Source organism: Bradysia coprophila (assembly GCF_014529535.1).
Source record: "Bradysia coprophila strain Holo2 chromosome IV unlocalized genomic scaffold, BU_Bcop_v1 contig_5, whole genome shotgun sequence".
Taxonomy (NCBI): Eukaryota; Metazoa; Arthropoda; class Insecta; order Diptera; family Sciaridae; genus Bradysia; species Bradysia coprophila.
The window spans coordinates 7,945,953-7,961,390 of NW_023503374.1; the positions used below are offsets into that span (position 1 = coordinate 7,945,953).

The 15,438-nt window shown below is 33.3% G+C and overlaps 1 protein-coding gene across 10 annotated transcripts in view; it reads left to right on the plus strand.

Moving 5' to 3' along the window:
- LOC119071619 (venom metalloproteinase 3) overlaps nt 1-15,438 on the plus strand; it is an 86,149-nt gene that overhangs the window by 22,893 nt on the left and 47,818 nt on the right. For all 10 annotated transcript variants that reach the window (XM_037176564.1, XM_037176559.1, XM_037176568.1 and 7 more), the window contains exon 4: nt 5,600-6,100. In XM_037176564.1, the coding sequence (XP_037032459.1) occupies nt 5,600-6,100 (501 nt within the window). The remainder of the gene's footprint in view (nt 1-5,599; nt 6,101-15,438) is intronic.

A 15,438-nucleotide genomic window follows, 5' to 3' on the forward strand; every position in this document is an offset into this window, starting at 1 on the left:
TGGTGCGACAAGGTTAGCACGTTCCGAGTACACGAAGCAAGTGCAACTTTATGTTCGGCCAAGAACATTGTGTAGAAAAAGAACCTAAGGAGTGCCAAGACATTTACAAGTTTGTTTTGTGATACACTAAACTCATCCATTTTCTTATATCACTGGTCTATATTTTGATGAAACGGTTGGTGTGAGAACAACTAATCTTTTAGCAATAGTAGTCCAATCATTAAATCAGTCTCTTCATTCGTTTCAAGTATTACCTAGAAGATACAAATCATTTGTTTGAACATAAATGTTACTATATAAGACAAGACAGGCCACACCTTTATGACTGTTTTCGTCATCATTGTGGATAACAGATGGACTAGCTGTCTCTGAAAGACTGATTGAGAATGGTGAGTGAGTTAGGCCAATGATTTTTAAGAAAACAGAATGCCTCCTCAAATATTAGTTCATGATAATTTCGGAAAGCTTTTCGTAAGGAAAGACATTATGCTGTATTCCAGAGAAAAATACAATATCAAAGGATTTTTCAAAATCGTCTCGGTCGTCACAAATTAAATTCGTTGCACTGGTTCCTAGTCGAGTCATTTTTTGTTTCGTTTTATGTCTATTAAATTTGCATCTTTCCACATGCCAGAAATAAGTATATTGTCACCTTAACCGTTACTGGTTATAAATCTCCTATTTATCCTAATAAGCATATTGCGATTGATAATATATCCATACAGTTATATGCGTACTACTGTCAAAGTAAATAGCTGGTAAATGAGTTAAACAAACATTAGATAATAATCTTTAATATGGTAATACTCAGCTACCATATACCATCCGCCAGAGTCTCTGTCAAGTCCACACAAGGTCACTTCTTTATAGGTTATGTGAAAATTAATTTATATTACCGTGTGTTGTGTATACACATTACATTATTTTCGTATTATTTATGTTCGGTTGTTTGCAATACAATTTACGGTTTTTCGGTCGAATACTGATTGATTGGTCCAAGTTACGTTATGTTTTTAAAATTATAAACATTTTATTGGAAAATTAATCAAACGACTGTATTATACTGTACCCCATGAACTCAATTACACATTAATTTCATTTCAAGGAAATGTGATACTGCAGCGAAGGTCTTATGATAAAATGTCCTGTGGCTCGGCTTTGATATTAAAAAAAGTTTCAATTATTACATTAAATATATGAATAATATGCTGACAATACGGTGCAAAATGGTTTTGCAGCGCGAATAATTTTTTTGAGGACAAGTTCAGGTCACTGTTGAACTTCCAACGAACGATGTATACCACCCCACGTTTTAATAATTTTGAACTTGAAGAATTGTTTGCATTATTTTCCGATCTATTGAACTGAAAAGGGGTATCTAAGATTTTGGTTTGGTGAGCTGAATCCCGATTGTTTTAATACTTCAAATTCTCAGATTTCATTGTACATGCTTCGAAGCATCCATAGGACCCCATTTGCCCTGAAAGGACATGAAATTACCTTCCTAATGACACCCGACACGACCTTGTACATGTTTTCAGTTTTTTTGTTGTTGAAAACTTCAACTGTTCATATCTCACCGTAGATACGTCTAAACCACTATTAAACCATATTTGCCCCGAAAGTACATGTAATTACCTATCTACTGACATCCTACACGACCTTGTATATTTCGTGTGCCCGGAGAAATTTCCGTTAGGAAAGTGAATGTTATCGGGTTTTGATCACCTCCATTTAGCCACAGAAGCGTCGAGGAACTTTTTTTAAAAGTGGTTTTAGCTTCTAGGATCGAGTACCTTTCTTTGAATTTTCGCGTTTGTAATAGACAACGATGACAGAAATAAGCGATGAACACTGGTCACAGTTCTTTTATATATTATTCAAACAAACGAAGTAAACGATTCAATGACTATGATGATACGGTTTCTGCGACTGTATAAGACTGATTTTCTAGGATAAGACTTTTAACCTTTAAGTAATAAGTAAAGCGTTTATTATAACGTGATGTCATATTTCGGAAATTCTTTCCTTGTACAACAAAGTACTTTCGATTTCTCATTCATTTTCTCACTTTTTTGTGTGGGATCTCTATTACTGGATCTTCATTCAAAAAAATTTAAAACAGAAAAACATCAACTATTGATTAATAAATTTCAAGATGGATAAGGTGATGTTTGAAAATTTAGAGAGTGTCCACAATTTTTGAATGTGGGCATCGTTAATTCTGCTTTAACGTGTTTCCGTGTGAAATAATGAAGACATTACCAATTTGTATTTCTGATTTATAAAATTGAAACGTCAGCACTCTTCCATCAATGCCATCATTAAAATTTGTACAATTTAAATTAACTCAATAAATTAAAAGCAAGCAACTTGTTTTGAGAGAATCACCAATTAAAACCGCAGTTAGCAGAAAAAAAATTGCAAATGTGCGCATAATTAAACACCTACTCGCTAAAAACCCAGAACTAGAGATTTTTCCGAGTAAAACCTAGAGTTAATGATTTAATCATCAATGGTCACTCGTCAAGTTTATATTCAAGAAAAAATTCTAGTTTTGTTGAACCGAAAATGTCTCTTCAACAATAAAGCGAATAAAGCTATCAACAAAGTCGTAACTGGTTTCGTCTACAGCACAAACCATTTTCATAAATAAATTCTTACCTCTTCGGGTAAATAATATGATAATCAGCACACAGCTTTTCATAATAAAATCAGCCGATCGAAAAAGTTCTCGTTAATTGTATGGGCCCGAAATTTGGATCCATGGATTAAAAACGATCGTATTTATGATTTATTTTATTAATCAGATCTGCGCGTGTTTCTTTGTTCAATTGTTTGGAATACACAAAAAAATTATTTATAGAAAATTCAGATTTATGTTTGTGTTTACCAATATATCGGTTTTGTTTTGCTAAAAGGTCAATTTTTTGGAGCATCGGAGTGTGTTCGGGATTAGATTTCATATTTGTTTTCAATTTTATGTTGTAACACACGCCGCGTCTGAGTAAATTGATTGTAATTCTTGGCTTACCCGTGCAAACTTGTTTCGAAATCAAGGTAATCAAAGCTAAAGAGGCCATATAATTTTAACATCAACAAATGGCAGTATTTCCCGATTTTTGTTGATTTAAACTAATCCTAAAACATTATCCGTAGTTGTGACATAACAAAGCCTGTGGGTATATCACTTCATCATAAGGACATGTTTTATTACACTACCTGATACTAAAAAATGGTTCTAGGAGCTTTGTTTTTGTATGCTAGGAAAGCGAAAACCTAATGAGGGTATGCCTAATGCTGGATCTACCCATCTACCAACCGATGTACATCGTCGAAAATTCATTGACATTGTTCAAAAGAAACATTTTTGAATTTTTACATGCTTATGCACGGTAAAGTGCACTTTACATCACTGCTTCTGACAGGGAAAATGCACTTACCGTCCACAAACATGTAAAATGTGTTACGTCACTGCTTGTAAATGCTTGTTTAGGCACGTGTGATTACTACACTCGCCTTCGGCTTGTTCCGCAATTCTTACACTTGCCAAAACAAATATTTACAAACAGTGACGTAACATACTAATAACTGCCTAGAACGATAATTTCGATGTTATCCCTCCCGTACATAACTTCCAAATCGTCAAAATAAAGATTTTAGACAGAAGTTAGATTATGCACCTCTAATAATTCGCCATTTGTCCAATTTGTTCACTTTGACATCAACAATTTTCTACGATGTGTCAAACCTTATAACCTTACATACTTTGTCGCACTAGACCAACCCTCCTTATAATAATCTAAGATATTGTCCATTGTTTGATGAAAAAAATTAATTTAAGGTTGAGCTCTCCAATCATAAAATACGACAATATTTATCAGCATTGCAATAACAAAAACTATTCAACATGGAATACGAAATTAAATCGATATTCACTCCAAAAGCTTCCTCAAAAACTGTGAACACGACTCGAATAAATCATACACACAAAAAAAATGTACGAAGAAATTCATCGATCATATCGCTCTACCTTTCTTCTTTCAAGTTCATGTCAATCTCACTCTCATCAAATATTATACTTCCGTCTATCACTTTTTACACAGCTGAAAGAAACATTTCCATAATATCTCGAATGTATATGACACCTATCGTAATCATATCGTGTACCTATTCGCTGTAGACTTCAACAAAAAAGGCATAACAATCACGATTCGAACAACAAATAAAAATAAAAAGTAAAAGTACACATCAGTCAACACTCTCAATTTTTTTTTAACAAACTTGCCCTTTAGTTGTTAACAAGATTTGAATAAAGTTTTTTTTTCTGTTTCATTTAATTAGTTATTGTACTCGTAAATTGTATATTATAAGCTGCCAACCCATGAGTCTGTCCGTTAGCGATACATTAAAAACGAAAGTCAAAAAATTATAAAATGTATAACTCATCGAAAGTGATCATGTTTAAGCGAAGCAAGAAAAAAAAAATTTGTTTGGTTAAGCAGAAGCGCAGCCAGATTTATTTTCTTCTCACTTCGTCTGAATCAAAACAATAAATAATTAATTATTTTTTCGCGCTCCTCAGAATTGTTATTATGTTGTTTATTTTCACGAGAGACATGTTTAAGATGAACCGTTCGGATCACGCTTACATATATATGTTTGATCCCATCAAGAATACAATACAATCATACGTTATTTATTTATTATGTATTTTCGTTGCTGAATGACGTGATTACCTTGTGAATGGTGGTTTTGTTTTTCTTATTTCAATTTTTTTGCTACGATTTTTTTTCGAACTTACGGTATAAACTTTTATCAATTAAGTATAACGAACCAGTCTTTGCTAAATGTTGTGAAACATAAAACTGTTTCCGGCAAAGTTTGATAAATTTGTATTTCCATGTTGGGTGACTAATGACAAGGTCTAATAATCGGGAACTATTACCCAAAGCATTTTATCTGAAATCCTCACAATTTATGAAGTCTTTATCGAACGAAAGTGCAAGTACAATTGTTTTGCAAGACATCAAGCTGTTTCATTGTTGCTAGTTCGGTGAACCAAAGATGTTAACTAAGTCAAAACTGAGGCGCTTACCACTTAATCTCTACATCTCCTAAATTAGTAAGTTCATCAAATGAGGACATCAAAGACAACTAATAAAGCCATACAATGATATGTATTTCAATAGCTTCGAATTCCAACTTCAACCCTATGATTCTGTCAATCAGGTTTGTCAACAGAAATAACATCCTGTTGTACTAAGTGCTACATTGTCATTCAGTCAGTTAAACGAAAGGCCTGCAGATATTTGACGGTGATATTGACGATGTGTCATTGCAAAAAGAACCATATCTCATCAGACCATAGCGACAGGGATGGCCGACCTCTAGGAAGTTAGGCGTAATGTGTAGCATGTACAGTGTATACGTCATCAAACGATAAATTTATGAGTTCTCCTCCTCAGAGTCCTGTTACTCCATCTTGAGTACCTTTTTATTCTACAGGAGCAGTGGACTGTTGAGAAAGTTGTTGAGAAATTAATAATTTTATACGAATGTCTTCCGATGATTAAAACGTTTTTACTTTTCCTTTCAGATCCACAAACAGATGTCCGAGTCCCAACTACGATCCATTTTCCACGTTGACAGTCACGATTTAGTACCGCACTATGAACTAATCAAATTAACGCATCATGGAACATCACATCATATCAATAAGCGTAGCACCAATACGATTTCAACGTCGGATAAAAAATCAACGTCCAGTGCACAGCATCATGTGAAAAAAGATTTAAGCAAAAGTGCATATTTCAGTGAATTGAAAAACTCAATAGCACAACAACAACAAATTAGTGAAAATATTAGTATTAATAGTAATAGAAATAATGCTAGTAGCGATAGTGATACGACAGTACATGTAGATTTAGGTAATGTGAGCGAACATAATGTGTCGCTTAGTGCTTTCGGTAATGTTTACAATTTAACATTGCGGCCGACCGACGGTTTATTTAAGGACGGACCGCAAGGAATGAGAATGTGGAGTGTGGATACGAATCCAAATGCTACACAGGGATTAGAATATGATGAAATCATTGAGGTAAGTGAATTTCAATTAATCGTTAGCCATTGAAACTAGGTTAGATTGTACGTTCTAAAAAGACGTCGGTATGCTAATTCGATAAACAATTTATCCGCTGCACAATTATCGGTAAAATATTATACTTCCTCTGTGAATAATATCTGTAACAGAAGTCACATAAATCAAAATTATGTTGTAATTAACACCATAAAAGACCTTAATTTTACCTGAGATGCTGATGCATTATATACCTATTTCGGACCATTTTATTAAAATCGCTGTGCCATTAAATCAACTTATTTTGTATCCACAAATTATCACTTCTGAATGGTACAAACTTAAATGCAATTTCTACAAAACTATCACATCAAGATTCACGAATTTTGTTTACCATAAAATTTTCATTTTTATTCTCCATATTACAATCCATTGGACATAATGAGCTGAATATATACTCCAGCGATACGGTACATATACCATGATCATTTGTTATGATGATGATAAATGGTTAAATTAGTCAAGAAAAAAAATTAAATAAAATTGGTAAGTGGTAAGGCACCACGTCGGTCACATAATCTTTTTGGCTTTCACTATTAAAAATGAGCAATTTAATTAAAAATTTAAATAAAAAGTGATTCAAATAGCTCTCAAAAGTATTGTGGACGTTATCATATATGTTGTCTGTTGTCTCTATCAATTTAGTGAAGACCTAAATAAACTTTGATGTGCTTCATACGTTGCCAAGCCAGGCGAGCTATGTCTACAATTTACGTATTTCCTGCACTTTTTTGCTGATGGGACCACAAACTGTGTGTGATACCTCATAGCTTTTACAAACGACTACTCATCTGTTATGAACGAAGGCAAGCGCACAGCTCCGACTAAAGTTCTCTTACATAGCGAAATGTATGTTAAAGCTATCACCGTACTCTTACCGTTTGTTAAGACATTTTGAACTCAATCACAAAATATCATTCTATAATATGCAACCGAGATCGTTCGTATGTTCACAATTTAGCTGTCATTTTCCTCAATACTTCTTTGAATTTTCGAATTAATTCACGAATATATTACTGGTTTCACAGAGACAGCAAACATCATAACATCAGCCGTACTATCGGATCTACTACTTCATTTGGTCTAAGTATTTCCAATAGATTGATCTTTTACTTCATTTCTTTGTACATGTTTTTTGCTACATAAGACCACATCACGGAGAGCTTGTTGAACATTCCTGAGTCGTTATCGATTACAGATGTTAATTTATTCTATTTTTATCTTTAGCTTAAAGTAGAAAAGAAATGTAAAACTCCAGCAGCCAGCAGCTATTGATCTTATCAGCACTATGTGTTCAATAAAAATTAGAATATACTTCCTTACTTATACAGTTTCCCTCTCCGACTATTATACATGTATCTATCATCGTAAATAAAATACAAATTCTATACATTAACAGGCGCAGCATGCTTAAAAACGTGTTCGATAACATTGTTGCAAATTCCAGTTTTCGTTTTTAAAGTGAGAGTTTTTCCTTGCATGTTGCATTTACGCAAGAATTATTTCATTATGTACTATATGTAGTTCACTCGTGATCTGTTGATGTTACGTATTCGTGTTCTATTGTCAGACATTATGTGAATTATGAGACTATTTTCCTAGAGGTAAGCTAATCGATTATTCTTGCTTAGCTTAGCGGCTTAGTTGTCACCACTTCAAAGACTATCTCGATGTAAGGGTTCGTCTAAATGGCCACATATTATCCAGTGAACTGGCCAGCCGAACTGGCTACCACCAAAAGGACTTTCGAAGAAATGGAGAAAATTCCAGTAAAATTTAAAAAAAAATCTCGTAAAAATACAAAAGGCTATTCCACGAAATCCCAGTATGACCTGACCAGTTTGGCACTGATATCATCACAAATTTTAGTTCTGTTAAATTATTGACACAAAACATTATAAGGACATTGTTTGACAGTATGTCGGTCAAATAAAATGAATATTTTGTACAATTAAACAAAGAAACTAGCCCAAAACTCATAGAGTTCAGTTAATGACGGCATTGACCAAGGGAAGAAGAAGAAGAAAACGTTTATTCGAGCATAAAAAAATACAAAAATAAAGGTGCTGCCCTGATATCCAAGGTTGCTATGTCACACAGCGTACCGATCTATCCTAAGACAATCATACTACTAACATCACGTTGTTTTTACTAACTAATTTTATGTCAAAATTTATGACTAGGTCAATTATATATATGATTATTGATGATGAAAATCGTCTTAATTAGCACCATTTCAGAAATGTCTTTAATTTTATCACAGTTGAGTTTAAATTCTTTGAAGAAATTTATCACACTTTTTCCAATTCCACCTCTGCTACCAAACCATAGACCGCGCACTGTCCAATTTCTATCACCAAATGAGTCTCTGTAACGTTCTGCATAGAACGGAATACATTTTTCGTATATCTCGCTTTTCGTTGCTAATTATTTCATCTTGATTGATATCGTTGGTTTCGTAACGTATGGTAGGATCAATGATGAAGGCGTTTTTCGATTTCGAGTCAAAAGCGATGATGTCGCTGAAGCGAGTTTTTCCGTCGGTATCGATAGCGTAAACTTCATCAAAGCATTCGAATCCTTTCTCACGTAACATGTCGGCGATTGTATGCTTAACGCTATGGTGTCTAGCTGTGATTAGCAGGCTACTCGATGGACAACTTCCAGATACGTGTGAAATCGTTTCATTCTCTCTGTCACATTTACGGCAGAGGCTGGAAGTGGTCGAGAATACTCTAATTAAGAGCGCTCACCCCTTGGTAATTTTCTAGCCTACATTTGTGCGCAAAAATATTGGTTTTTTGATGATTTCTCTGAACCAAAATCTTTTTTTGAAAAAGTAAAACCATTAAAGCATGCAAAAATGTGGTACTTTTAAGGGAAAAATTGGTTTGTGGTAGATAGCTTAACCCATTTTGAGAAACCTTTGCAAAACACATAAATTTACACATTTGCAAAGGTTTCTCAAAGTGGAATAAGTTATCGTTCACAAACCAATTTTTCCCTTAAAAGTAACACATTTTTGCATGCTTTAATGGTTTTACTTTTTCAAAAAAAGATTTTGGTTCAGAGAAATCATCAAAAAACCAATATTTTTGCGCACAAATGTAGGCTAGAAAATTGCCAAGGGGTGTGCGCTCTTAACTGCAGGCATCAATTAAATAAAATTTGCGACACATGTAAAGATCCGTCTCCGTTCCTTTGTTTATTAATAAACTTTCAATAATGATTGTTTCAATTCTAATGAAACACACAATGAGGATATTATACTTTGCCGTCTTCTACTATTATTATTTGTACACTGGCACAACATGTATTTGATGTGTATCTAAATATTGCCAACTCTTAATTAAAAACCTTTATTCATAGAATTGTGTATCATTTTATGCTCTAGTTTTGGCTAACAATGCAACGAATTCATGTACAGTGTTGGTATAATAATGTCAGATCGGAAATCTTGACTCAAAACAAACATTCTGCAATCCAGTGAACAAGTCTCTCAAGTCTGTCATATACCTCTCAATATAAACACAATACGCATGAATATATAGTACGAATAGCATTATGTATATACCCCGGTATACAAAAATATTTGTTTGTTTTGTCTTATTCAGACCACCTCACATCTACGGGTTTCTTTTTCTATTTTTTATTTTATTGAAACTTAATTTTTATTCATAAAAGTTTTCCATTTTCTAATGCATAAATGTATATTAACAGGCGATCTATTACGAAATTTTGTCATTTAAATTATAATTCGTAATACTTATCGCTATATAATGTATGTATGTTTGGCTTGTGGATTATTATAATGTGTACACCACAAATATAATGCCCAGTTTCAGAATTAATTTTCATGTCGTTGTGATACACATTTTATAATGTCTCGAAATTGAACACAGCTTAGTATGTTGCTGTTGATGGTATGACAAAAAGTGGTTTACCTTAAATGACTTCCTTGAATTATTGTGTGAACCTACTTTACTTTTTCAGAACATTACTTTAACATGGCGTATTTAACATCCAAAACATTAGTAAGTACATGGGCTATTAATTTCGTTTTATTTACATTTTAATGATTTACAATATCATTATTATGAAATATGACTTACTTTCGGTACAGCAATAAATAAAAATGTGTGTTATGTTGATAACTACAATAAATACGAATGTCCTACGGCGGCGGCACTCCAATGTGAATACATGGAATCCGAGCAAAAAGAAAAAAAAAATTACGCAAAGTGTACTTTCGTCGTTTTTTTAGTTCTAACGTAAACGTTCGACGTTCGAGTACAGAATTTGTTGTAAACATTTTTACCGTGGATCAGCGAGAAGGATTTGAACCAAAATTTTGGTACATCAATTCCTTGCAAATTCTCTGAATTGCTTAACGTTTAATATATTAGGTAACGTCAGATTTTTCGTCCATAAATGCCGAACCATAACGCTAACCCTAAATCCTGACAATAAAGGCAAATGTCAAACGATAAAGGCAAATGCAAAAATAATTAAATTTCGACTAGACAGATTCTGATCAAACAAAATGCCAGTGTGTAGCGCGTGATCTCAGGACTCCGGAAAACTAATTAGTTTTTGAATCGGACTTCTATATGCCGAGCGATAAGACTTTAAAATCATGTCGTGATCAATGTGTAAAATTTTAACTTTTTCAAAGTCTTATCTCTCAGGAGATGTTGGTCCGATTGGAAAACTAATGGCTTTGTCGGAATCCTGAGATCATGCACTACACAGTGGCATTTTGTTTGATCAGAATCCATCGAGTCGAAATTTAATTATTTTTGCATTTGCCTTTATTGTTTGACATTTGCCTTTATGGTCAGGATTTAGGGTTAGCGTTATGGTTCGGCATTTATGGACGAAAAATCTGACGTTACCTAATTCCCTTGACTGAAAGTCAGGGTCTTATGAAAGAAAATACCCTTAAATGTCCGTAACGCTAAGTTCACTTTGATATTTTGAAAATGTTCTACATTGGAAAAAAACGTTAAATACAGAAAACGTCCGTACACTTGTGGACTCGATAACTCGAGTAATTCTTTACCGATTTGCAAAATTTTGGTTTTAATCGACGGAGAATGAAAATCATGAGGTTAAGTTCGTAGATGGGCAATATTCAGGTAATGAGATGGGAGTAATTCTCAAGAGATTTTTATACTTGTTACCGCGATAACTTCCATAATTCTTATCCGATTTTCAAAGATTTTGTTTTAATCGACGAAGATTGAAACTCTTGAGGCTGAGTTTGCAGATGGATAATGTTCGAACAACGAGATGGGAGAAATTCTACATAGACGCTTTCTCTTGTTACTGCGCGATAACTTGAGTACCAGATTTTCAAATTTTTTGTTTTAATTGACAGAGAATGATATTGGAGTAGTGAGTTTGGAGTAATTGTAAACATAACTTGTTATACGACGACATTTTTGCAACGGATTTCCAGAAAAATTTCTTATTTAACGAGTTGTGAAATTCTGGATTTCTGGTCTAAGAATTAAGAAGTACTTCCCAAAAGAGTTTTTGCTTGCTTGCTTGAGAAACCGATAGCTCGAGTAGTTCAAGAGGTATCAAAAATCAATTTCGACCAGTAGCGTAATTCATGTGGTTAAACTCGAACATTGGAATTTAATTGGACTAGTAATCTGGGATATACGACAATTTTTGCGTGAAATCTGTATCCTTAAAAGATTTTTTTTCGTTCGTAAAATGTTTGAACGAGGGTGAACTTTGCGGCCAGAGCGAAGCGAGGGCCGTAATTCACACGAGTTATATTTTTTCAAGAGGTAGGCAGGAAATACGCCACCTTTTCAGTGCTTTTAGTAGACTATATAGGAGACTCATATTAGGTGTTAAACGTACCTCGCTGGATCTTCCACTCATAGCGTATTTTTTGTATGTTTTCTGTTATTTGACACTCATAGCGCTTTTTAGGAGACAATAAAAAAGACTCGTAATAGAGCAAAATAGCAAAACATCGCTCGCTGGGCCAGCAGAAAATTATATTAAATTTGAGTAAAATGAAGCATGTGATGGCTGCTGTTTTCTAAATAAAAGAGACATTGATCTTTCATGTAAATATAATTTTGTGATCGTTGTTACAAGATATGGGAGAAATTATACTCAGACGCTTTTCCTTGTTATCGTGAAAACTTAAGTAATTTTTACCCGATTTTAAGTTCGAAAAAGAGTAATATTGGAGTAGTGAGGTTGGAGTATAATTGTAAACACAACTTGTTACCACGACATTTTTGCAACGGATTTCCAGAAAAAAAAAATTATTCGACGAGTAAGTGAATCTGGATTTCTGGTCGAACAATCTAGAAGTCTAGAACAATCTTGCTTGCTTGATAACTCGATAACTTGAGTAATTCTCGGGGGCTTCAAAAATCGCAGATTTGAAAATATTAATTGTTTTCGACCAGTGTCGTAATTCATGTGGTTAAATTCGAACCTTTGACTTAATTGGACTGGTAATCTGCGATATACGACAATTTTTGCGTGAAATCGTGTTCTTAAAAGAAATTTTTTCGTTCCTAAAGTGTTTGCACGAGTGTGAATTCACATGAGTTTTTTTAAGAGGTAGGCAAGAAATGCGCCACCTGTTCAGCGCTTTTAGTAGACTATATATAGGAGACTCATATTAGGAGTAAGACATCGCTCGCTGGACCTTCAACTCATAGCTCTTTTTGTTTCTTCAGGAAATTAAATAAATATGAGTAAAATGAAGCATGTGATGACTGCTGTTTTCTGAATAAAAGAGACATCACCTTTTCATGTGACTTTAATTTTGTGATCTCATTTAAAAATGGTTAGAAAACTATGACTGGAATTATAGAAAAAAGCCAGTCAAGGGACCTGACCCACCCAAGAGGTGGGGCCTAGTATATTTAACGTTAAACAATTCAGAGAATTTGCAAGGAATTGATGTACCAAAATTTTGGTTCAAATCCTTCTCGCTGATCCACGGTAAAAATGTTTACAGCAAATTCTGTACTCGAACGTCGAACGTCTACGTTAGAACTAAAAAAACGACGAAAGTACACTTTGCGTAAAATTTTTTTTCTTTTTGCTCGGATTCCATGTATTCACATTGGACTTTAAAGTTTTAAAAACGGCAAACGTATCGCAACATAATCATTAATTCGGTTACTTTATTTGTGTAAAGCTCTAAGTGTTTGATACAAAATCTATCACTTCAACATTTGTATTATTTTCATTACATAGAACGTTACTCATGTATAAAATCCTAGGGTTTGATGGAATTACAGGGTACAGATCAAACCATGTACATATGTACATCCAATTAATACAGATAACTTTCGATATATGACACGCATTCCATATACGTCCTGAATATAAATTCACATAGCACCAGCATTATCATACACCTCAAAAATCGAAATGGTCTTGTGATGTTGCGCTTATATCAAAATCTAGATTAAAACAAATGAAGTAAAAGATTTTACTAGAATAACCATAAATTGTTTTACGTCTATTACGCCTAGAATTTAACAACAAATCTTGTACTTCGTTCGTATTAACATTCGTTTTACTATATGAGTAACATGAGTATACCATGCATTATTGCCTATTTCTTTCGTTGCTGTCAATAACAGATGATTCGACGATTTTAAAAGGTAAATGCTCTTTCTGTGACACGTTCTATTCAAAATAGAAATAAAACTCTAACCAGCTTGTGCCTACACTGCAAAAAAAATTGCAACACGTGTCGTCAGTTCTGTGATTTTAAATCGCAATTAATTTCAAAATGCTTCTAAAAAAACTGACAACCAACGTCTCGATTTGCAGTGATCGGTAAACGATAAAATAATTGAGTAAATTGCTTCTTAATTGATTTATTCGTGCCTCCCGGTGTGAGCTATCAATAAACAATTTTTTCGACTTTTTTTTTCGTTTTTCAAAACCAGTAAAGCAAAACCGTATCGAATAACAATAGACTGAGAACTGAGATTTTAATTACATTTTCATTCCAATAAATCATTTAATCAAAACAAAATATCATTTTACAATCAATTTCGAATTATACAAAATCATTTCGATCAACAATATAACCTCGACGTTAAATTAATGTTTTAAGTAAACAATAATTTATAAGAAGCAAAATATTTAAAAGTTTAACCTTTAATCGAGTTCAATTGCGCGCACAGCAAATTACAAACGGCATGTCATTGTTGTTTTGTAAATAATAACAATGTTCTGAATAAACAATATGTTTAGACTCAAACAGTAGAACTTATTGAAATGTGATCCATCGATCGATAAAACAAAATCACGAAAAAAAAAAAAATCATTTCCAAGATTTTACCGCCTATGTAAGGCGATCAAAAAAAAACGCGTTGAAGGTTCTCATTCTCAAGTCATCGACTAATAAATCTCCGCATTTATTTTCTTATTCAAAATTAATTCTGAGGCAGACTACATGCCGACTTTATCTACATGGAAAATCCTATTAGAGGCCACAGTTTGATATATCAATTGATTTATATTAGAAAACAAATAACACAACCGAAAAAAAAACAATGTTACTGATGATGATCATCATATCATCACCAGCGCGGTTAAAGATTCATTTTTCTTTCACTTGATAGAAGGACAATTAAACTTTTTTTTTTTAAATAAATTGATTTGAGGTCAAGTAGGGTATATGTAAGTGACAATAAAACTTTTTTTTTGTCTTGAACTTATTAATACTTACATCTTTGATGAAACACCGTGTGGAGTATGAGTTTTAAAAAAAATTGCAACTTCCGTGAATGGTTTCGTCGAAAGATAATTAATCAAAATCTGCTTATTGATTATCAATTCAATAAATTTTTTCCGTCGACGTAAACACATATGAAAGAACCCGAAATTTTTTTTTTTTTTTCAATAAACTTGAATCAGCTTACGATCAACTTATGATTCATAAGCCTCTGCAATTATGTTTTTTCCTGAGATATGTGTATGCGTCGGTAAAAACGAATTCGTTGATTTTGTCGATTGGAAATATAGTTTTTAATTACAGCATGGCCTTGACCCACATAATTTCCATGCATTAATTAGGTTAGCAAAATTAATATATATCCGAGCCGGTATGATTCGGCAACTTCCTGACAGCTGAAGAAATAAGAGTTAATTTTCTGAATGCAAATCATGGACGAATTTTTATCAACCGGATCAAAGCAATTCGATTAGCATTTATGAACATCACCTCTCTATACTTGAATTGCTATAATAAAACTCGGTTCGATACAGTTACCACACCACTATATGCAAATTTT